The 22,795-nt window shown below is 47.8% G+C and overlaps 1 protein-coding gene across 1 annotated transcript in view; it reads left to right on the top strand.

Moving 5' to 3' along the window:
- The first annotated feature begins 1,823 nt into the window (after positions 1 to 1,823).
- LOC143818125 (tetraspanin-18-like) overlaps positions 1,824 to 22,795 on the top strand; it is a 141,390-nt gene continuing 120,418 nt past the window's right edge. The window contains exons 1-2 of the mRNA XM_077299539.1: positions 1,824 to 1,895; positions 21,163 to 21,357. Of these exons, the coding sequence (XP_077155654.1) occupies positions 1,839 to 1,895; positions 21,163 to 21,357 (252 nt within the window). The 5' untranslated portion in view covers positions 1,824 to 1,838. The remainder of the gene's footprint in view (positions 1,896 to 21,162; positions 21,358 to 22,795) is intronic.

The raw sequence follows: 22,795 nt of genomic DNA, 5'->3' as shown, positions 1-22,795 counted from the left end.
TCCTACCTCATCTGAAAGTAGCGTGATGTAGGCAAAAAGACCCTGCATCAAACAATATATCACTACAGAATACTGGGTGCAGCCATTCTCACACAACCAGAGTTTTGAGATTTAGCAATGAAGCATAGCTGAGAAAGCTAACTCCGCTCACTCCAGGCCCTCAGTGTACATAGCTTTAGACCTTGAGCTACTTCTTACAGGGAGCAGAGTTGGACTTGCAAGCACAAGGCCCGCTAGTCATAGCAATGTTAATCACATGGTGATTAATCCTTCAGTTTAAGAAAACAATACACTTGAGAACATGTGACACATCATTGAGCTCAGTGTTTTAACCCCTACCTCATGCTGTCCTCAGATTACTTGGCAAAAACCTGCTGACATTTTCCTTTTAAGGCCGGGGTCACACTTGCGAGTGCAATGCGAGAAACTCGCATGATTCTCTTGCATCAATACCTGGCACTGCCACTGGCTTCCGGGACTCGAGAATTCAGCTGCATAGAAATACATGCAGCTGCACACTCCGTTGCCGGCGGCAGTTCCGGGTATTGATGCGAGAGACTCGTGCGAGTTTCTCGCATTGCACTCGCATGTGTGACCCCGGCCTAAAAGAGAAACTTGAGAAAGATAGAAAGACTTTATTAGGAGCCACAGGGAGGAAAACTGATAATAAGATATTTTATTGTACTGATTGAGTAATGACTCCTTAGCCACAATTCACACATACATTTGATCCTGTATAACATATCTGTGTTCTCATGAAAATTTAAAATGGGAATGTGAGATTGTGTAACATGACATGCGTTATATACCGTACTGTAGACTGTTCTGTCAAATATCCACCCTGAGGTATAAAGAAAAACTTAAAGAGAATCTGTCAGCAGGTTTTTGCTATGTCATCTGAATACAGCAGGAGATAGCAGCTGAAACACAGAATCCACTTGTCAAAGTATGTGCTGCTGTGTACTAACTGTGAAGGATTTATCTTTCACTAAGAGATTAACCCCTTCATGACCCAGCCTAGTTTGACCTTAATGACCTGGCCATTTATTGCAATTCTGACCAGAGTCCCTTTATGAGGTAATAAGTCAGGAACGCTTCAACGGATCCTAGCGATTCTGAGATTGTTTTTTCGTGACATATTGGGCTTCATGTTAGTGGTAAATTTAGGTCGATACTTTTTGTGTTTATTTGTGAAAAAAATCGGAAATTTGGCAAAAATTTTGAACATTTCACATGGACGCTAGCTCCAATCAAATCTAGGGGGGTGACAAATAGGTCACCAGGAGGGATCATAGCCACGGGGGGGCAAAGCCACGCCCCGGGCTCAAGTACAAGTCCCTTTGTACCTGCTGGTCGAGTGACATTTCATTTAACCCGTTCACCCGACTTGCAGGAACGCGATCCCGCCATGATGCCACATAGGCGTCACAGGTCGGATTGGCACCGACTTTCATGATGCCTACGTGGCATCACAGGTCGGGAAGTGTCAACATTGCCGGACTTGTCTGGCACCCCCTTCCTGTGATAGGCAGCTCACTGTCTATGGACTTTGTACATAGAGATCCTGGTGTGGATGGGGTTAGCCTTCTCAGCTCTGCTTCATTCTAAATATAAAAGCTCTAATTGTATTAGAACTGCTGCACCCAGAAATCTAAGTGAGACATGGTTAGATTCAGCTATTTTTTTTGGCCTACATAATACTGCTCTCAGAAGAGGTAGCAAAAACCTGCTGACAGATTTCCTTTAATAAGCATGATATTATATTTTCTTGCTACTTATTGGATGCAGTTTTATTAAAGTTTATTTATTTACTTTGTAGATCAATCCCGAAATACAAAATGGGGATCTTACTCTTCATGAAGTATATGATGTTTCTCTTCAATGTACTGATATTTGTAAGTATTCACTTTCTGAGTAATGTGAATAGTATAATAATAAAATGTGCAAATCACAGTACATCAGGGCGGGTCTTAATGCACCAGCTACTTAAGAGTGCATTCAGGGAATGGGGGGAAGGATACCACCGTGGACCCAGACGTCAGCATGGGTACCTAGCCACTGCAGGCCCAAGCTTTGAAAAGGACTGTTATTGCACCTTTATTGAACTATTGACCAGCTAATTACTGGCATACTTGCTCCCCTGATGAGTCTCCGTTATTGGTTATGAGACGCGTTGGGAGAAATACGCTACAGTCCAGGTGTTGGTGGAGTCCATAGATAGGAAATACTTGGGGCCTGTCCTTGTCAGGACAGGAGCTTGAACGGGCTTTACAGGGAAGAAAGATATTACCCCACACTCAGACCCCATTCCTATACGTGGACCACGGACCTCCAGTTAACGATACTGGGAGATTATCTATGGTGACTTTATGTCTACTACTGGAGAGGCACTCCACTCTGCTACCATTGGTGAGATCCAACCAATTTTATTGTTTGAGCACTGGTTCACATGAGCACTTTTTTGGTTTGTGTCGGTTGAGTTCATTGTTTTAAAGTTTATTATTAAAAGTTAAGTTTTACTACAGGGCATCCTCCTAGCTAATCTATATTGTTGACCCTGAGGGTGGCATAATAGTGGTGACTACTTCACACTATAGCTAATTATACAAATCAGTCTTGCAAGTAAAAATGCATGATTGCATACAGATTAGTGTTAGGACTGGCGGAACACACCGAGTAAATATAGAGATGTTATTTGGTGCGTTCGCAGCCCGGGGTCCACCGTGCTGGAAAAGAACCTGCTGCTGGCAAACATCGGCACTATATGGCGGTAGAAGCAATCTCTGTTGCTTCACAGAGTCGCTATAAAGAAAGGACTGTGTCCTGTTAAACTCCACAGGAATACACAGTAACTGCTGAGCAGATAGCAGCTTGTGGTCATGCAGTCAAGGAGGCAAACATACAATCTCCTCACCGGAGGAGCTGGTATTCTAGGTGGCTTATTTCAGCCGGGGCCCTGAAACCATACACGCAATCTCCTCACCGGAGGTGCCAGTATTCTAAGTGGCTTATTTCAGCCGGGTCCCTGAATCCACACAAGCGTGACCACATTGGCGCAAAACTCATAACATGCATTGATACTAGCTCATGGCCATGCGAACCTTATATAGCTGCAGCAAGTACAAGACCTTCCTAGAAGGACCAATGAGAGGCTGCCACAGAGCCTGAGCACCTTCAGGACCTTCCTGGAGAACCAATGGGCTTTGCTGCAGTATCCAAGCATGTGACCCTCGATCTCCAATGAGAGATCTTACCCTGGGCATGCTCAGAAGGAGAAAAGCAGGACTTCATCCCAAAATCTTCTGCTCGCCACTGCCCAGCACTGGTTTCAATGGAAGAAGCTGGAAAAGCAGCAGTAACCCTTTGCACAGAGTCAGACTGAGCGAGATGTTGGGACTGACGTCTCCGCTGAGCAGGCTCCACTGTGGCAGGAGAAGAATGGGAGACCGCAGCGGAGATGGCCCGAGATTCCCTCTGTGCAGAGGTGGGAACTCGACCCCTAACATTACCCCCCTCCTAGCGCCCCCCCTTGGACCTCACTACGCTCGAAGGCAGCAATGAGCTGCGGAGCCTGAATGTGCTCAGCAGGCTCCCAGGACCTGTCCTCAGGACCATAACCCTTCCAGTCCACCAAATAAAATTTTTTGCCATGTACCACCTTGCACCCCAAAATAGCGTTCACCTCGTAATCATCTGTAGACGAACCCGATGTCCCGGCAGATGACTCGGAAAACCGAGACATGTATATGGGTTTCAAGAGGGACAAATGAAAGGTGTCGGTGATACCCATGCGTGGTTAACCAGTTCAAGGACCTTGAAAGGGCCCAAGTAGCGAGGTGCAAACTTAGTGGACTCAACTCGCAGCCTGATGTTACGGGTGGAGAGCCACACCAAGTCGCCGGGAGCAAAGGTCGGAGCGGGGCGCCGATGTGCATCGGCGGAGGACCTCATTCTCTCCTTGGAGGCCCGAATGGCATCCTGAGTGTGGTCCCAAATATCCCGTGCCTCCGCAGCCCAGTCTGCCACCCTGGAGTCAGCGGAAGACACGGGTATAGGCACAGGTACCCGTGGATGCTGACCATAGTTAAGGAGGAATGGGGTTTGTCCAGTGGAGTCAGCTACGGCATTGTTCAGCACAAACTCCGCCCACGGTAGCAGGGAAGCCCAGTCATCCTGCCTGGCTGAGACAAAATGTCGCAGATATGTGACCAAGGTCTAGTTGGCCCTCTCTACCAACCCATTCGTCTCGGGATGATATGCGGAAGAGAGATTCAACTCAATGCTGAGAAGACGACAAAGCTCTCTCCAGAACCGAGACGCAAACTGGGGACCCCGGTCACTGACAATTTTGTCCGGCATACTGTGTAGGCGGAAGATGTGTTTTATGAACAACGCTGCCAAGGCCCGTGCAGAAGGTAGCCGTGGAAGTTGCACCAAATGCACCATTTTAGAAAAATGATCGGTGATAACCCAAATGATGGTACAGCCACGAGACTTGGGCAAACCCACCACAAAGTCCATCCCGACCATCTCCCAGGGCCTGTCTGCCACTGGCAAGGGATAGAGTAACCCAGCTAGCCGTTGTCGAGGAGACTTATTTTTGGCGCAGGAGACACACGCCCGAATATAATCTCCAACGTCACGGACCATATGTGGCCACCAGTACGTCCTCGCCAGCAGCTCAGATGTCCTCTTTGTCCCAAAGTGTCCACCCAACCTGGATGAATGAGCCCAAGAGAGAACCTCCGGTTGCAAATTAATGGGTACAAAAGTCTTGCCCGGAGGCACAGACTCTAGCGAAACGGAGCTACGGTTCTCAAGCTCTCAGAAGGGACAATAAGCCGAGGCTCCCCTTCCTCCTCCTCAGATGACACAATGGAGAGAGGGCGTCAGCATGAATGTTCTTCTCCCCAGTGAGATAATGGAGGGTGAAGTGGAACCGGGAGAAGAACAAGGACCATCTGGCCTGACGAGAATTTAGCCGCTGGGCTGTTTGTAAATAAACCAAATTTTTGTGGTCCGTGAAGACCTGGAAGAGAAAGCGAGCCCCCTCCAAAAGATGTCTCCACTCTGAGAAGGCTAACTTCATTGCTAGCAACTCCCTGTCCCCGATGGAATAATTCCTCTCCGATGGTGTGAAGGTCTTGGAGAAGAAGAAGCAAGGATGCTTCCGACCTTGAGCATCCTTTTGGAAGAGGACTGCTCCTGCACCAACGGATTAGGCATCCACCTCCATTATAAACGGCTTATCAACATCGGGATGATGTAGGATGGGAGCGCTAGCAATATGAGACTTAATAGAAGAAAAAGCCTTGGAGACCTCTTCAGACACAATTTGGGATTTGCTCCCTTCTTGGTGAGGGCTACCAAAGTTGAGAAGTGGGGAATGAACAGACGATAGTAATTTATGAACCCCATAAAGCACTGCACCACTTTAAGAGAATGGGGTTCTTGCCAGTCCATCACAGCCTGTAGTTTGGCAGGATCTATAGCCATTCCCTGGGCAGAGATGAAATAGCCCAGGAAAGGTAAAGACTCCTGCTCAAACATACACTTCTCCAACTTTGCATAGAGGGAGTTTGCCCGTAAGAGGTCGAAGGCTCTGCCAACATCTCTCCGGTGGGAGTCAATATCTGGAGAGAAGATGAGAATATCATCCAGATAGACTACGACCGAGGTGGAGAGCATATCCCGGAAGAAATCGTTGACAAAGTCTTGGAAAACGGCTGGGGCATTACAGAGCCCGAAGGGCATCACCAGATACTCATAGTGCCCCTCCCTGGTATTAAACGCCGTCTTCCATTCGTCCCCCTCATGGATGCGAATCAGGTTATAAGCACCCCGCAGATCTAATTTGGTAAATACCCTTGCTCCTCGTAGCCTATCAAAGAGCTCAGAAATCAGGGGCAACGGGTATTTATTCTTTACGGTGATGGCGTTAAGACCCCTGTAATCTATGCAAGGACGTAATTCTCCGTTCTTCTTCTGCACGAAGAAGAACCCCGCCCCTGCAGGTGACACTGACTTCCTAATGAACCCTCTTGCCAAATTCTCCTGGATGTATTGGGACATAGCCTCCATTTCCGGGAGAGAGGGGATAGACCCGTCCCCGAAGAGGTTCTGCTCCAGGCAAGAGATCAATGGGACAGTGAGGCGGAAGGGTCTCCGCAGCCTTTTTGGAGAAGACGTCTGCATAGGACCAATAGCACTTGGGAAGGGAAGAGAGATCTGCGGGTATCTCAGTAGAGGAAACCTGAACGCAATCCCTCACACATCTGCCCTTACATGAATCACTCCAACTCAATATCCTCCCAGAGGTCCACTCAATATATGGGGAGTGGAAACGGAGCCAGGGTATTCCCAGCAGGATCTCGTCCATTCCCTCGGGAAGAACAAGAAGGGAAATAATCTCCTGGTAGGAAGGGGATATAGATAACATGAAAGGGACAGTCTGGTGTGTGAGTTGTGAGGGAAGTGTCGACCCATTCACTACTCTAACAGTCACCGGTTTGGCGAGCATCACAAGAGGTATTGTATGGTGCAGAGCAAAAGCAGAGGACATGAAATTCCCCTCTGCTCCAGAGTCCACACAAAGCTTGACTGTTAGAGAGGATGAGCCTAACATGATTGTCCCTTTGAAGGACAGCTTGGAGGAAAACGCCGCTGTGTCTCGTGAACCTCCTCCAATGGTTACTAGACGCGATCATTTACCCGACCGCCATGGACATTTATTAGCATAATGTCCTTGTTGTTGGCAATTTCTACAAACCACGGGTACTCGAGTGGTCCGAGACTTAGGTCCCGCTCGAGAAACCTCCATGGCCTCATGGGAGTTGGACGCCTGAACGGAAGATTCTAGAGGTCTGGCGAAGGTGGGAGCCAGCCGAAACCTCTGCCAACACTGGGTCTGCTCTAACCTCTGCTCGTTAAAATGGAGGTCGATGTGGGTAGATATAGTAATGAGCTCCTCCAGTGTGGCGGGAATCTCCCTGGTGGCCAAGGCATCCTTCACATGGTCTGCCAGTCCTTTCCAGAACACCGGAATAAGGACTTTATCTGGCCACTCCAGCTCAGAGACCAGAGTCCGGAATTGGACGGCGAACTGGCTGACCATGGACGAACCCTGTGCTATTGCCAACAATTGGAGCGCGGTATCGTGGGTGACACGAGGTCCCAAAAAGACCTGTTTCAGAGCGTCCAGGAAGAGAGGAGCATTCTGCACCACACGATCATTACGCTCCCATATCGGCGTTGCCCACTCCAATGCCCTGCCCGACAAAAGGGATAAAATAAATCCCACTTTCGCCCATTCCATAGGAAAACGTGCAGCCAGGAGCTCAAGATGTATGGAGCACTGACTCACGAATCTCCGACATAGCTTACTGTCACCAGCAAACTTGTCTGGAAGCAGGAGACGGGATAAAGTCGGAGCAGTGGTGGCAGAGGACAAACTGGCTGCAGCTACACTGGCAGCCTGAGCAGTGACTGCGGTAACATCCACAGCTGAGGCTGTGCGCTCAAGAGCCGCCAACCTACCCTCCAGCTGCTGGATGTACCGCTGTAGAAGCTGATCGTCCGCCATTTTCTAGAAAGACCCTGGCGCTAGTATACTGTTAGGGCTGGCGGAACGCACCGAGTAAATATAGAGATGTTATTTGGTGTGTTCGCAGCCCGGGGTCCACCGTGCAGGAAAAGAACCTGCTGCTGGCAAACAGCGGCACTATATGGCGGTAGAAGCGATCTCTGTTGCTTCACAGAGTCGCTATTAAGAAAGGACTGTGTCCTGTTAAACTCCACAGGAATACACAGTAACTGCTGAGCAGATAGCAGCTTGTGGTCACGCAGTCAAGGAGGCAAACATACAATCTCCTCACCGGAGGAGCCGGTATTCTAGGTGGCTTATTTCAGCCAGGGCCCTGAAACCATACACTCAATCTCCTCACCGGAGGTGCCGGTATTCTAAGTGGCTTATTTCACAAGCATGACCACATTGGCGCAAAACTCATAACATGCATTGATACTAGCGCATAGCTGTGCGGCCATGCAAACCTTATATAGCTGCAGCAAGTGCAAGACCTTCCTAGAAGGACCAATGAGAGGCTGCCACAGAGCCTGAGCACCTTCAGGACCTTCCTGGAGAACCAATGGGCTTTGCTGCAGTATCCAAGCATGTGACCCTCAATCTCCAATGAGAGATCTTACCCTGGGCATGCTCAGAAGGAGAAATGCAGGACTTAGTCCCAAAAGCGTCTGCTCGCCGCTGCCCAGCACTGGATTCAATGGCAGAAGCTGGAAAAGCAGCAGTAACTAGTGTTGAGCGATACCGTCCGATACTTGAAAGTATCGGTATCGGAAAGTATCGGCCGATACCGGCAAAGTATCGGATCTAATCCGATACCGATACCCGATACCAATACAAGTCAATGGGACTCATGTATCGGACGGTATTCCTGATGGTTCCCAGGGTCTGAAGGAGAGGAAACTCTCCTTCAGGCCCTGGGAACCATATTAATGTGTAAAATAAAGAATTAAAATAAAAAATATTGCTATACTCACCTCTCCGACGCAGTCTGGACCTCACCGAGGGAACCGGCAGCGTTCTTTGCTTAAAATGCGCGCTTTTCCTTTCTTCCGTGACGTCACGGCTTCTGATTGGTCGCGTGCCGCCCATGTGGCCGCGACGTGACCAATCACAGCAAGCCGTGACGTAATTTTCAGGTCCTTCTAGGCATTCAGTATTTTAAAATTACGTTCCGGCTTTGTGATTGGTCGCGTCGCGGTCACATGGGCGACGCAACCAATCACAAGCCGTGACGTCACGGGAGGCAGGAGACGCGCGCATTTTTAAAATTACGTCATGGCTTGTGATTGGTTGCGTGCCGCCCATGTGACCGCGACGCGACCAATCACAGCAAGCCGTGACGTAATTTCAGGTCCTGATGCCTATTTCTGCATTCAGGACCTGAAATTACGTCACGGCTTGCTGTGATTGGTCACGTCGCGGTCACATGGGCGGCACGCAACCAATCACAAGCCGCGACGTAATTTTAAAAATGCGCGAGTTTCCTGCCTCCCATGACGTCACGGCTTGTGATTGGTCGCGTCGCCCATGTGACCGCGACCAATCACAAAGCCGGAACGTAATTTTAAAATACTGAATGCCTAGAAGGACCTGAAAATTACGTCACGGCTTGCTGTGATTGGTCGCGTCGCGGCCACATGGGCGGCACGCGACCAATCAGAAGCCGTGACGTCACGGAAGGAAGGAAAAGCGCGCATTTTAAGCAAAGAACGCTGCCAGTTCCCTCGGTGAGGTCCAGGCTGCGTCGGAGAGGTGAGTATAGCAATATTTTTTATTTTAATTCTTTATTTTACACATTAATGTTGTATTTTACACATTAATGTTGTTTCGATACCGATACCCGATACCACAAAAGTATCGGATCTCGGTATCGGAATTCCGATACAGCAAATATCGGCCGATACCCGATACTTGCGGTATCGGAATGCTCAACACTAGCAGTAACCCTTTGCACAGAGTTAGACTGAGCGAGACGTTGGGACCGACGTCTCCACTGAGCAGGCTCCACTGCAGCAGGAGAAGAATGGGAGACCGCAGCGGAGATGGCCCGAGATTCCCCCTGTGCAGAGGCGGGAACTCGACCCCTAACAATTAGTTACAGTATTTTAACCTGTCCTAGACCCCTTTTCATTGAAAGATGATATGAGGATAATTTTCCAATGTTTATCTACAGTGGAGGAAATAAGTATTTGATCTCTTGCTGATTTTGTAAGTTTTCCCACTGACAAATACATGAATAGTCTATAATTTTAAGGGTAGGTTAATTTCAACATTGAGAGATAGAATATCAAAATAAAATCCAGAAAATCACATTCTATAAACTATTTAAATTTATTTGCATTTTGTAGTGAGAAATAAGTATTTGATCCCCTGCCAACCATTAAGAGTTCTAGCTCCTACAGACGACTTAGACGCTCCTAATCATCTCCTTACCTGCATTAAAGACAGCTGTCTTACATAATCGCCTTTATAAAAGACTCCTGTCCACAGACTCAATTAATCAGTCAGACTGTCACCTCTACAACATGGGCAAGACCAAAGAGCTTTCTAAGGATGTCAGGGACAAGATCATGGACCCACCAGAGTGATCAAAATAAAAAAATAATAAATTAACCCCCTCTTTCTCATCCCCTTAGTTAGGTAAAAATAATAAAATAAAAAATATATATTTTTTTTCCATGTTTTGCAGTTAGGGTTAGGGCTGGGGCTAGGATTGTGTTGGGGTTAGGATTGTGTTGGGGCTAGGGTTTGTGTTGGGGTTAGGGTTGTGTTGTGGTGTTGGGGTTAGGGTGGTGGTTAGGTTTATGGTTGTAGTTAGGATTGGAATTATGGTTAGGGTTGGGGATTAGGGTTAAGGGTGTGTTGGGGTTAGGGTTAGGGTTAGGGCTGTGTTAGTGTTGGAGTTAGAACTGAGGGGTTTCTACTGTTTAGGCACATTAGGGAGTCTCCAAACATGAAATGGCACCCACCGTTGATTCCAGTCAATTCAAAAAATCAAACGGTGCTCCCTCCCTCCTGAGCACAGCCATATGCCCAAAAAGTGGCTTTCCCCTACATGTTGTCATACTCAGGAGAAATTGCACAATAAATGTTATGGTCCATTTTCTCCTGATACCTTTGTGAAAAGAAAAAAGTTTGGGTCTAAAGTAAATTTTTTGTGAAAAAAGTAAAATGTTCATTTTTTGCTTCCACATTGCTTTAGTCCTCGTGAAGCACCTGGAGAGTTAATAAACTTCGTTAATGTGGTTTTGAGCACCTTGAGGGGTGCAGTTTTTAGAATGGTGTCACTTTTGGGTATTTTCTGTCATATTGACCCCCAAAACTCACTTCAAATGTGAAGTGGTCCCTAAAAAAATGGTTTTGCTAATTTTGTTGGAAAAATGAGAAATCGCTGGTCAACTTTTAACCCTTATAACTTTAGAACAAAAGAATTATGTTTCAAAAATTATGGTGATGTAAGGTTGACATGTGGGAAGTGTTATTTATTAACTATTTTGTGTGACATGACTCTGATATAAAAGCACAAAAATTTAAAGTTTGAAAATTGCAAAATTTTCTAAATTTTTGACAAATTTCCATTTTTTCATAAATAAATGCAAGTCATATTGAAGAAATTTTATCATTAACATGAAGTACAATTGTAGCGCCCCCACTGCCGCAGGGTCGAGGGGTACCCGGTACCAGGCCTCTGAGTCTCTGCTCTGGGGTTGTCACGGTGGCTAGACCCGGTCCGTGACCCTGCTGAGGGGCGTACAATAATAGATGTGGATGGTGGTGGAGGTGCGGTGCAGTAAATAACGAGGACACCAGGTTGCAGTCTCTTTACCTCTTTACTGAAGACTTCTGAGTCCTCAATCCGGAATACGGTTAACAGGGCTGCGCAAGTCCGGCCGGTCCGATGGCACCTCCAGAGTTCCCTTTACAGGTGGAAATCTTTAAGAGGGGACCAAGTCTCTATGAGGTAGTGCAACTTCTCAAGCTGCAAGTCTGTTTGCAGTAAGGACTCCGATGCTGGTTCTGCGACCAGTGTCTTCGCAAAGAGTCCCTTTCGCTTATAAAACCAGTAGAGAGCACCTTTAAGAAGGTGCAAACTATTTACAAGATCAGTTTTTGAATCATTCACCGTCCATGATTCGGCAGTCCTTTGATAACTTGTGCAAAAAGGTAGAAAACAGACAAAAACAATAGGGATCCCGGGTCAACAAAGGGATCCCTTTAAGAGTTAACCCTGGACGGGTTTTAGCAGCAAAACAATGAAAACAATTAACTATGTACAATCAATAAAGCATTTTTGCTTACTCATCTTGTGGCTGTGCAGGGGGTGGTCTCCTTCCAGGCCTCACCCGGCCAATGGGTCGCCTTGGTGTAGCAAGGGCCGGTCCTGGCTCCAGCAGCGACAGGACCCCTCTGCGGGATGCCCTCCTTGCTTGTGGGCGAGCGCGACCCAGAGGCACGCGGTGGACCCGGACCTCCTGAGGTTCCGCGGGGATGGGCTCCGGCACCTTCCCTGCAGAAGGCTCGTCCTCCGGCGTTCTGGCAGCAGCCTGGAGGGCGACGCACCGCTGGACGCCTCGAGCTATCCAGCCAGTTTCACCAGCTTCCCTCCTCCACCGGGTGTAGGTCACTGCATCGCCAGGCTCCAGGTCGGAATCGTACCTTCCCCCGCAGGGCTCCACTTCTTCCCGATCCACACGGACCTGCAGTGGCTCCCCGATCTCCTGGATAACTCCCCTTCCTTTCTGAGAGTTAAAGGATATTACTACACCCCAGTGTGACGGTGGAACCTCCTCAACGCTCCTCAGATCGATCTGGGCTGCCGGTTGGGGTCTGTTCCGCCACGCTGTCATCAGGCGCTGCAGGTGCTCCGCCTCCGGCAGGATCCTCAGGCCCTGTGCCTGCAGCTCACACTCCGCCGCGGTCGGGATAAAAGAAGCGGGGGACACCGGAGACAGGCGGACCTCCGTAGGTTGGCCCAGCCGAGCGATCACACGGGCATCGGCTTCCAGGCGGTAGGCTACCTGCCGGGCCTCGGCTGCAGCCGCACACTCCTAGATCATCGGCCATGGGGGTCGGCCTATCGGTAGCTCCGCAAGGGTCAATTCCCGCAATGATGGCGTGTCCGGGGCTGTGTCGGGTTGTGCAGCCTCTCGCTGAGTCGGGTCGTTCCCACGCGGTGCTCCCGGCGTCGCCATTTTCGCTTCCTCTCTGGTGTCCTCTTCCCGCGGTCTCTTTCGTGGGCGGCCCCGTCTCCATGGTCTCCATCCTCCAAAGAGAATGAGGAGGCGGACGTCGGCTGCTGACGGACACGTCCTCAGGACACAGAAATATTTAGACTGGGCGGCCATGGTCGTTCGCGCTCTCCAGCTTGTCTACGCCCACTCCACGCCCCTCTTCTTCTCCTGCGCTCTCCTCAGCGTTGTAATGGCGGATTTTGGCGGCAAGTGGCACGGCACAGTCTTTGCAATAAGTCACAGTCCAAGTATAATAAATCACAGTTCCAAGGCACACATAACCCGATTCTTCTGGCTTAAGTAGATCCTGTTCGTGACGCCAAGTTGTAGCGCCCCCACTGCCGCAGGGCCGAAGGGTACCCGGTACCAGGCCTCTGAGTCTCTGCTCTGGGGTTGTCACGGTGGCTAGACCCGGTCCGTGACCCTGCTGAGGGGCGTACAATAATAGATGTGGATGGTGGTGGAGGTGCGGTGCAGTAAATAACGAGGACACCAGGTTGCAGTCTCTTTACCTCTTTACTGAAGACTTCTGAGTCCTCAATCCGGAATACGGTTAACAGGGCTGCGCAAGTCCGGCCGGTCCGATGGCACCTCCAGAGTTCCCTTTACAGGTGGAAATCTGTGCCTACCTTCCTGCGCTTGTGTTGTGGTCCTCCCCTGCTGTGCTTACGGGATAGTACCCCACAACTGTTGTGTCTGTTTCTCGTGCCTCGTCTTACAGCACGACTCCTACTGGTATTCTGCTTGTTGCGTTGATCTCGTTTCTCACTCAGCACAATAAATCTCGCTTCTTATCCTTTCTTGGGGTACCGCCGCTATATCGTGCAGGCGCGGTCCCGTAACATTCTCTCTGTTCGCTAGGCCTCTGTCAGGCTCCCACCCCTGACAGGGACCCCTCTGAATCTTCCCCTACAACACCCTCTGCCACAAGGTGTTGCCTGGTTCCAACCCAGCCAGCTTTCTGTCTAACTTCCTGCCTAACCCCCAGTTTTACCAGACTGTGAGGAGTGGCCTAATAAATAGAACCCTTAGCTCCCCCTGGAGGCCAGACTGTGAAATGTATTGGTGTCTGTGATACCTGGTCAGATGAACTCCTTCAGTGCCATCAGATGCACCATAGCTCCCCTTAGCGGCGGAGCCACAGTACTGCAACGACCAGGACTCTGGGGCGCTGCACAATATGTCGCGGAAAAACAATCTCAAAATCAGTGGAATCCAATAAAGCGTTCCAAACCTATAATCTCATAAATTGACTGTGTTCAGAATTATAAAAACTGGCTTGGTCATTAAGGTCAAGATTGGCTCGATCACTAAGGGGTTAATGGACCAGTGGTTGCACATGTTTACTAATGCTTCATTCACACAGGATTTTGAGAACCTCATTCTCATGATCAGTCTTTGTTTCCTGACCCACAGCAATCTTAAATTTATAATTTATTTCATGGATAGCACATATTTATTCATAGGACTATCCCTTTACGCTCAATCGGTATAACTAAATATAAACATCACTATGTTTTTTGCTGTGGGAAGAAGCTCATGTATACTTATGTAGAACATAAAAGCTCCAAAGCTCCATGCAGATGTTAGTTTTGGTCAGATATTTTCAGTGCTGAGCCACTGCTTTTCCCCTTGTAGTATAGAATTATTTAAATCATTTGGGCAGAGGACTGTTGTGAACTCTGTGTTCAGGCTCCCTCTTGTGGTCACTGGTGGTATGGTGTGACTTTTGCTTTGGGCTCCCCCTGGTGGCTTTGCCTGTTATCCTGCTGGTCTCTGGCTATCAGCTGGTTCGTTATCCTCTGGGAGGTTCCTATATAGCTGTTTTACTTCCACTTGTTGCCGGCTGTCGATGTAATCAGTGCTACTCAGATTCCTTCTGACTACCTTGCTCCCAGTCCATCCAGGATAAGCTAAGTTTTGTTTGCTCATTTTTTGATCAGCAGTGTTTATCATGTTTTCTGTTCCAGCTTGCTAAAATGTAATTCCCTCGCTTGCTCGTTGCTCTAGTGGGCTGAGTTTCTCCCCACACACCGTTAGTTGGTGTGTGGGTTCTTGAAATCTCAGGATGGATATTTTGTAAGGGTTGTTTTATTGATCGCATAGACCCCTGCTCTATTTTCTGCTTTCTAGTACTAGTGGGCCTCTTTTGCTGAATCTGATTTCATCCCTATGTATGTGCCTTCTTCTTACTTCACCGTTAATATTTGTTGGGGGCTTCTATATCTTTGGGGATTATTTCTCTGGAGGCAAGCGAGGTATTTCTTTCTCTTTAGGGGTAGCTAGTTCCTCAGGCTGGCTCGAGACTTCTAGGAATTTTTTAGGCACGTTCACCGGCTACCTCTAGTTGTTTTGGATAGGTTCAGATTTGCGATCAGTCCAGTTACCATCTCCCTAGAGCTCGTCCTTAGTTTAATCACTTGCTGATCTATTTGTGATCCTCAGCCACTAGGGATCATAACAGTACAGCCGGCCCGCAAAGTGTTAATTGCATTGCAGAAGCAGGAGAAAAGAAGCCTTGAGAATTTTTTTTTTTTTCTTGTTGTTGCCGTGTGTCTAGCTGCTGTGCTAGCTTCTCTCCTCCTCTTAATCTTGGTGCGGGATCACTAAGGGGAATTGACTCTACGCCATTGGCTACGAATAGACCTCAGTACTGGACACAAGTGACCATGTGCATGACTCCTGTTCATCAGGAGGTGATTCGCTTTCTTGTATTGCATAATTTGCATGATGCTGTCGTGTTGGGCCTACCATGGTTGCAGACTCATAATCCAGTCCTGGATTGGAAAGCTATGTCTGTGTCAAGTTGGGGTTGTCAGGGAATTCATGGTGACGCTCCTGTGGTGTCAATTGCTTCGTCCACTCCTTCTGAAGTCCCTACGTTTTTGTCAGACTACCAGGATGTATTTGAGGAGCCCAAACTCAATTCTCTACCTCCTCATAGGGACTGTGATTGTGCTATAAATTTGATTCCTGGTAGTAAGTTTCCTAAGGGACGACTTTTCAATTTATCTGTGCCGGAGCATGCTGCCATGCGGAGTTATATAAAGGAGTCTTTGGAGAAGGGACATATTCGCCCGTCCTCTTCCCCTCTTGGTGCGGGATTCTTTTTTGTGGCTAAGAAGGATGGTTCCCTGAGACCGTGTATTGATTATCGCCTTTTGAATAAAATCACGGTCAAATTTCAGTATCCTTTGCCATTGTTAACTGATTTGTTTGCTCACATTAGGGGGTCTAGTTGGTTCACCAAGATAGATCTTTGTGGTGCGTATAACCTTGTGCGTATAAAACAGGGTGATGAATGGAAAACTGCATTTAATACGCCTGCAGGCCATTTTGAGTACCTGGTGATGCCTTTTGGACTTTCTAATGCTCCTTCAGTCTTTCAGTCCTTTATGCACGACATCTTCCGTGAATATGTGGATAAGTTTATGATTGTGTATCTGGATGATATTCTGGTTTTTTCGGATGATTGGGAGTCTCATGTTAAGCAGGTCAGGATGGTCTTTCAGGTCCTGCGTGACAATGCTTTATTTGTGAAGGGCTCAAAATGTCTTTTTGGAGTCCAGAAGAATTCTTTTTTGGGTTTCATTTTTTCTCCTTCTATTATTGAGATGGACCCAGTCAAGGTTCAGGCTATTCATGACTGGACGCAGCCTACATCGGTTAAGAGTCTTCAGAAGTTCTTGGGTTTTGCTAATTTTTACCGTCGCTTCATAGCTAATTTTTCTGGTGTTGTTAAGCCTTTGACGGATTTGACCAAGAAAGGTTCTGATGTGACTAATTGGTCCTCTGCGGCTGTGGAGGCCTTTCGGGAGCTGAAGCGCTGGTTTTCTTCGGCTCCGGTCTTATGTCAGCCAGATGTCTCACTTCCCTTCCAGGTGGAGGTTGATGCTTCCGAGATTGGAGCGGGGGCTGTTTTGTCGCAGAGAAGCTCCGATGACTCTGTGATGAAGCCATGTGCTTTCTTTTCAAGAAAGTTTTCACCTGCCGAGCGGAATTATGATGTCGGTAATCGGGAGTTGTTGGCTATGAAGTGGGCATTTGAGGAGTGGCGACATTGGCTCGAGGGAGCTAAGCATCGTGTGGTGGTCTTGACTGATCACAAGAATTTGATTTATCTCGAGTCAGCCAAGCGGCTGAATCCCAGACAGGCTCGTTGGTTGTTGTTTTTCTCTCGTTTTGATTTCGTGGTTTCGTACCTGCCTGGTTCGAAGAATGTGAAGGCTGATGCTCTTTCTAGGAGTTTTGTGCCTGACTCTCCTGGAGATTCAGAGCCGGCTGGTATTCTTAGAGAAGGGGTGATTTTGTCTGCCATCTCCCCAGATTTGCGACGTGTGCTGCAAGAGTTTCAGGCGGATAGACCTGATCGCTGTCCACCGGAGAGACTGTTTGTCCCGGATAGATGGACCAACAGAGTCATCTCCGAGGTTCATTCTTCGGTGTTGGCGGGCCATCCTGGAATATTTGGTACCAGAGACTTGGTGGCCAGGTCTTTTTGGTGGCCTTCCTTGTCGCGGGATGTGCGTTCCTTTGTGCAGTCTTGTGGAATTTGTGCTCGGGCTAAGCCTTGCTGTTCTCGAGCCAGTGGTTTGCTGTTACCTTTGCCTGTCCCGAAGAGGCCTTGGACGCACATTTCCATGGATTTTATTTCAGATCTCCCTGTCTCTCAGAGAATGTCTGTCATCTGGGTGGTGTGTGATCGTTTTTCTAAGATGGTCCATTTGGTGCCCTTGCCTAAGTTGCCTTCCTCCTCCGAGTTGGTTCCACTGTTTTTTCAAAATGTGGTTCGTTTGCACGGGATTCCTGAGAACATTGTTTCTGACAGAGGATCCCAGTTTGTGTCTAGATTTTGGCGGACCTTTTGTGCTAAATTGGGCATTGATTTGTCTTTTTCGTCGGCCTTCCATCCTCAGACGAATGGCCAAACCGAGCGAACTAATCAGACCTTGGAGACTTATTTAAGATGTTTTGTTTCTGCTGATCAGGATGACTGGGTTACTTTTTTGCCGTTGGCCGAGTTTGCCCTTAATAATCGAGCTAGTTCTGCTACTTTGGTTTCTCCTTTCTTTTGTAATTCGGGGTTTCATCCTCGTTTTTCCTCGGGTCAGGTGGAGCCTTCTGACTGTCCTGGAGTGGATGTTGTGGTTGATAGGTTGTATCAGATTTGGAATCATGTGGTGGACAATTTGAAGCTGTCTCAAGAGAAGGCTCAGCTCTTTGCCAACCGCCATCGCTGTGTGGGTCCCCGACTTTGCGTTGGGGACTTGGTGTGGTTGTCTTCTCACTTCGTTCCTATGAAGGTCTCCTCTCCTAAGTTCAAGCCTCGGTTTATCGGTCCTTATAAGATTCTGGAAGTCCTTGGCCCTGTGTCATTTCGTCTGGACCTCCCAGCATCATTTGCTATTCATAATGTGTTCCATCGCTCGTTGTTGCGGAGGTATGTGGTGCTTGTGGTTCCTCCGGTTGAGCCTCCTGCCCCGGTGCTGGTTGAGGGAGAATTGGAATACGTGGTGGAGAAGATCTTGGATTCTCGTATTTCTAGACGGAGGCTCCAGTATTTGGTTAAATGGAAGGGCTATGGTCAGGAGGATAATTCTTGGGTTGTCGCCTCTGATGTTCATGCAGCCGATTTGGTTCGTGCCTTCCATGTGGCTCATCCTGATCGCCCTGGTGGTTTTCATGAGGGTTCGGTGACCCCTCCTCAAGGGGGGGGGTACTGTTGTGAACTCTGTGTTCAGGCTCCCTCTTGTGGTCACTGGTGGTATGGTGTGACTTTTGCTTTGGGCTCCCCCTGGTGGCTTTGCCTGTTATCCTGCTGGTCTCTGGCTATCAGCTGGTTCGTTATCCTCTGGGAGGTTCCTATATAGCTCTGTTTTACTTCCACTTGTTGCCGGCTGTCAATGTAATCAGTGCTACTCAGATTCCTTCTGACTACCTTGCTCCCAGTCCATCCAGGATAAGCTAAGTTTTGTTTGCTCATTTTTTGATCAGCAGTGTTTATCATGTTTTCTGTTCCAGCTTGCTAAAATGTAATTCCCTCGCTTGCTGGTTGCTCTAGTGGGCTGAGTTTCTCCCCACACACCGTTAGTTGGTGTGTGGGTTCTTGAAATCTCAGGATGGATATTTTGTAAGGGTTTTTTATTGATCGCATAGACCCCTGCTCTATTTTCTGCTTTCTAGTACTAGTGGGCCTCTTTTGCTGAATCTGATTTCATCCCTATGTATGTGCCTTCTTCTTACTTCACCGTTAATATTTGTTGGGGGCTTCTATATCTTTGGGGATTATTTCTCTGGAGGCAAGCGAGGTCTTTCTTTCTCTTTAGGGGTAGCTAGTTCCTCAGGCTGGCTCGAGACGTCTAGGAATTTTTTAGGCACGTTCACCGGCTACCTCTAGTTGTTTTGGATAGGTTCAGATTTGCGATCAGTCCAGTTACCATCTCCCTAGAGCTCGTCCTTAGTTTAATCACTTGCTGATCTATTTGTGATCCTCAGCCACTAGGGATCATAATAGAGGACATCTTTAGTATTTATTTATCCTTATGATTTAAGCATTCCCTATTATAAATAATTTACGTATATTTCATCAAGGTGGCCATACAGTTTTTAGCTGCATTGCCTGAACCCATCATTCAGCTGACCAGCTGACTTTGTGATTAATGTATATTTGATGTTCAGCCATATTGGGGAAAAAAGATTGACAATGTTGGATTTCAGCATGCCTGACAGCCTATTTTGAAGGCAATTTGAGACGTATTTAAGTACTTAGGGCCCGTTAAATACCATTGATGGTGCCCAGTTCAGGAGACGTTCGGGAGAAATTAGCCGGCGCCAGAGATCCCTGGCATTGGCTTATCTTTCTTTTCCTTTTGAAGGGAACATGTAATGTGAAAGAGCTCTATTAACCTTCAGATTTTGTGATAAATTGAAAGCCACTGGTTACCAGGAGGAAAAGAACTTTATTCCTCATTGTATACTCTGGTTTTCAGTCATAGACTTGTGGTCAGTTTACAGCTGTCTCTATACTGATGCACTGATGAGCTGGCTGTCAGTCAGGGCTGGTGCATGGTTACAGCTGACGTTCACTAAGTTTTGAGCGATGACTGAAGCCACACCAGCCATGCCTCTGGGACTGAAAGCTTGAGGCAGCTGAGATGAGTAAATTTCATATGCTCCTGTCAGTCAGGCTTTCAGTGCAGCAGATGCATGACTAATAACTAGTGTTGAGCGATACAGTCCGATACTTGAAAGTATCGGTATCGGAAAGTATCGGCCGATACCGGCAAAGTATCGGATCTGATCCGATACCGATACCCGATACCAATACAAGTCAGTGGGACTCAAGTATCGGAAGGTATCCCTGATGGTTCCCAGGGTCTGAAGGAGAGGAAACTCTCCTTCAGGCCCTGGGATCCATATTAATGTGTAAAATAAAGAATTAAAATAAAAAATATCGCCATACTTACCATCTGATGCGCCCTGGTACTAAGTGGGAACCTTCCTTCCTTAGAATCAGCCTTCCAGGACCTTGCGGTGACGTCGCGGTGACGTCGTGGCTTGTGATTGGTCGCGCGGCCGCCCATGTGACCGCTCGTGCGACCAATCACAAGCCGCGACATCACCGTGACGTCACCGAAGGTCCTGGAAGGGCTGATTCTTAGGAAGGAAGGCTGCCGGAAAGAACCGCTGTGAACCGGCAGCCTCCTTTGCTTAAAATGAGTGCGTTCAGCACCTTCCATGACGTCACGGCTTCTGATTGGTCGCGTGCCGCTCATGTGACCGCCACGCGACCAATCAGAAGCCATGACGTCATCCCTCAGGTCCTAAATTCCTAGAAGGGAATTTAGGACCTGAGGGATGACGTCGCGGCTTGTGATTGGTCGCGTGGCGGTCACATGAGCGGCACGCAACCAATCAGAAGCCATGACGTCATGGAAGGTGCTAAATGCGCTCATTTTAAAAAAAGAAGGCTGCCGGTTACCAGGGGTGATGTCCAGGGGCCTCCGGACAGGTGAGTATATCAATATTTTTTATTTTAATTCTTTATTTTACACATTCATATGGATCCCAGGGCCTGAAGGAGAGTTTCCTCTCCTTCAGACCCTGGGAACCATACACTGGAAACTTCCGATTCTGATTCCCAATACCACAAAAGTATCGGATCTCGGTATCGGAATTCCGATACCGCAAGTATCGGCCGATACCCGATACTTGCGGTATCGGAATGCTCAACACTACTAATAACTAAAAAGTGAATGGCTCACTTTAGTAAAAACAATTTCACTATCTTATCTAATTTTGGATTCTTTCGTCATTCACTCTGATAATATATTCCATTTTTTTTTGCAGTTGGGAGGCATTTGTCTCTTAGGAATAGGTATTTGGATTGTTGCTGATCCTGATGGATTTCAGACTGTTTTCTCTTCTAACCCTTTATTAAGCGCTGGTGGCTACATCTTACTTATTGTTGGATTGGCACTTTCATTACTTGGATTCCTGGGATGTTTCGGAGCAATTCGGGAAAACAGACCGCTACTCTTGATTGTGAGTTTTTAGAAGCAGAGGTTTGGTGAATTTGTTTTTGCCATTCTTTAGAGATTAAAAAATATATATTACACCAGATGGTAGCCCGATTCTAACGAATCGGGTATTCTAGAATATGTATGTAGTTTATTTATGAAGATGTTAGAATAATACATTGAATACACAGGATTCGGCCGGCCGCGACCAATTAGCAAAGCATGGTTCAAATCCCGCGCCAATTCGCGGCCGGACTGCGCCTGTCGCTGATTGTTCGTGGCCGGCCATGTAGTATATAACAGCCCACATAGTAAATAGCACAGCCACGTAGTATATTGCACAGCCACGTAGTATATTGCACAGCCCACAAAGTATATAGCACAGCCCACGGAGTATATAGCACTGCCACGTAGTATATAACACAGCCCAGTAGTATATAACACAGCCCACAGAGTATATAGCACAGCCACGTAGTATATAGCACAGCCCACGGAGTGTATGACAGCCCACATAGCATATAACACAGCCACATAGTTTATAACAGCCCACATAGCATATAACACAGCTCATGTAGTATATAACAGCCCACGCACACAGTATATAACACAGCCCACATAGTGTATAACAGCCCATGTAGTGTATAACACAGCCTACATAGTGTATAACACAGTCCACATAGTGTATAACACAGGCCACGTAGTGTATAACACAGCCCACATAGTGTATAACACAGCCCACATAGTGTATAACACAGGCCACATAGTGTATAACACAGCCCACGTAGTATATTGCACAGCCCACGTAGTATATTGAACAGCCCACGTAGTACATTGCGCAGCCCACGTAAAACATTGCACAGCCCACGTAGTACATTGCACAGCCCACGTAGTATATTGCACAGCCCACGCAGTATACAGCACAGCCCACGTAGTATATTGCACAGCCCACATAGTATATTAAAAAAAAAATAGTTATATACTCACCTTCTGTTGGCCTCCACTTCACACGCTCCTGTCTCAAGAGTGCATTGCGGTCTTGTGAGATGATGACCGCTACGTCATCATCTCGCGAGACCGCAATACATGGAGCGGTCACCGGAGCGTCGCAAGGAGCGGGAAAGGCCGGTTCTGGATCCGAGGGGCCGACGGACGGTGAGTACATAACTATTTATTATGTTTTTATTATTTTTAACATTAGATCTTTTTACTATTGATGCCGCATAGGCAGCATCAATAGTAAAAAGTTGGTCACACAGGGTTAATAGCAGCGGTAACAGAGTGCGTTACCCTCAGCATAACGCGGTCCGTTACCGCTGCCATTAACCCTGTGTGAGCGCTGAGTGGAGGGGAGTATGGAGCGGGCACTGACTGCGGGGAGTAAGGAGCGGCCATTTTGCTGCCGGTCTGTGCCCATCGCTGATTATTCGTGGCCGTTTTGCCGCAACCAATCAGCGACTTGGATT

Source organism: Ranitomeya variabilis, chromosome 3 (assembly GCF_051348905.1).
Source record: "Ranitomeya variabilis isolate aRanVar5 chromosome 3, aRanVar5.hap1, whole genome shotgun sequence".
Lineage (NCBI taxonomy): Eukaryota > Metazoa > Chordata > Amphibia > Anura > Dendrobatidae > Ranitomeya > Ranitomeya variabilis.
This window is presented reverse-complemented; position numbering and strand designations above follow the sequence as displayed.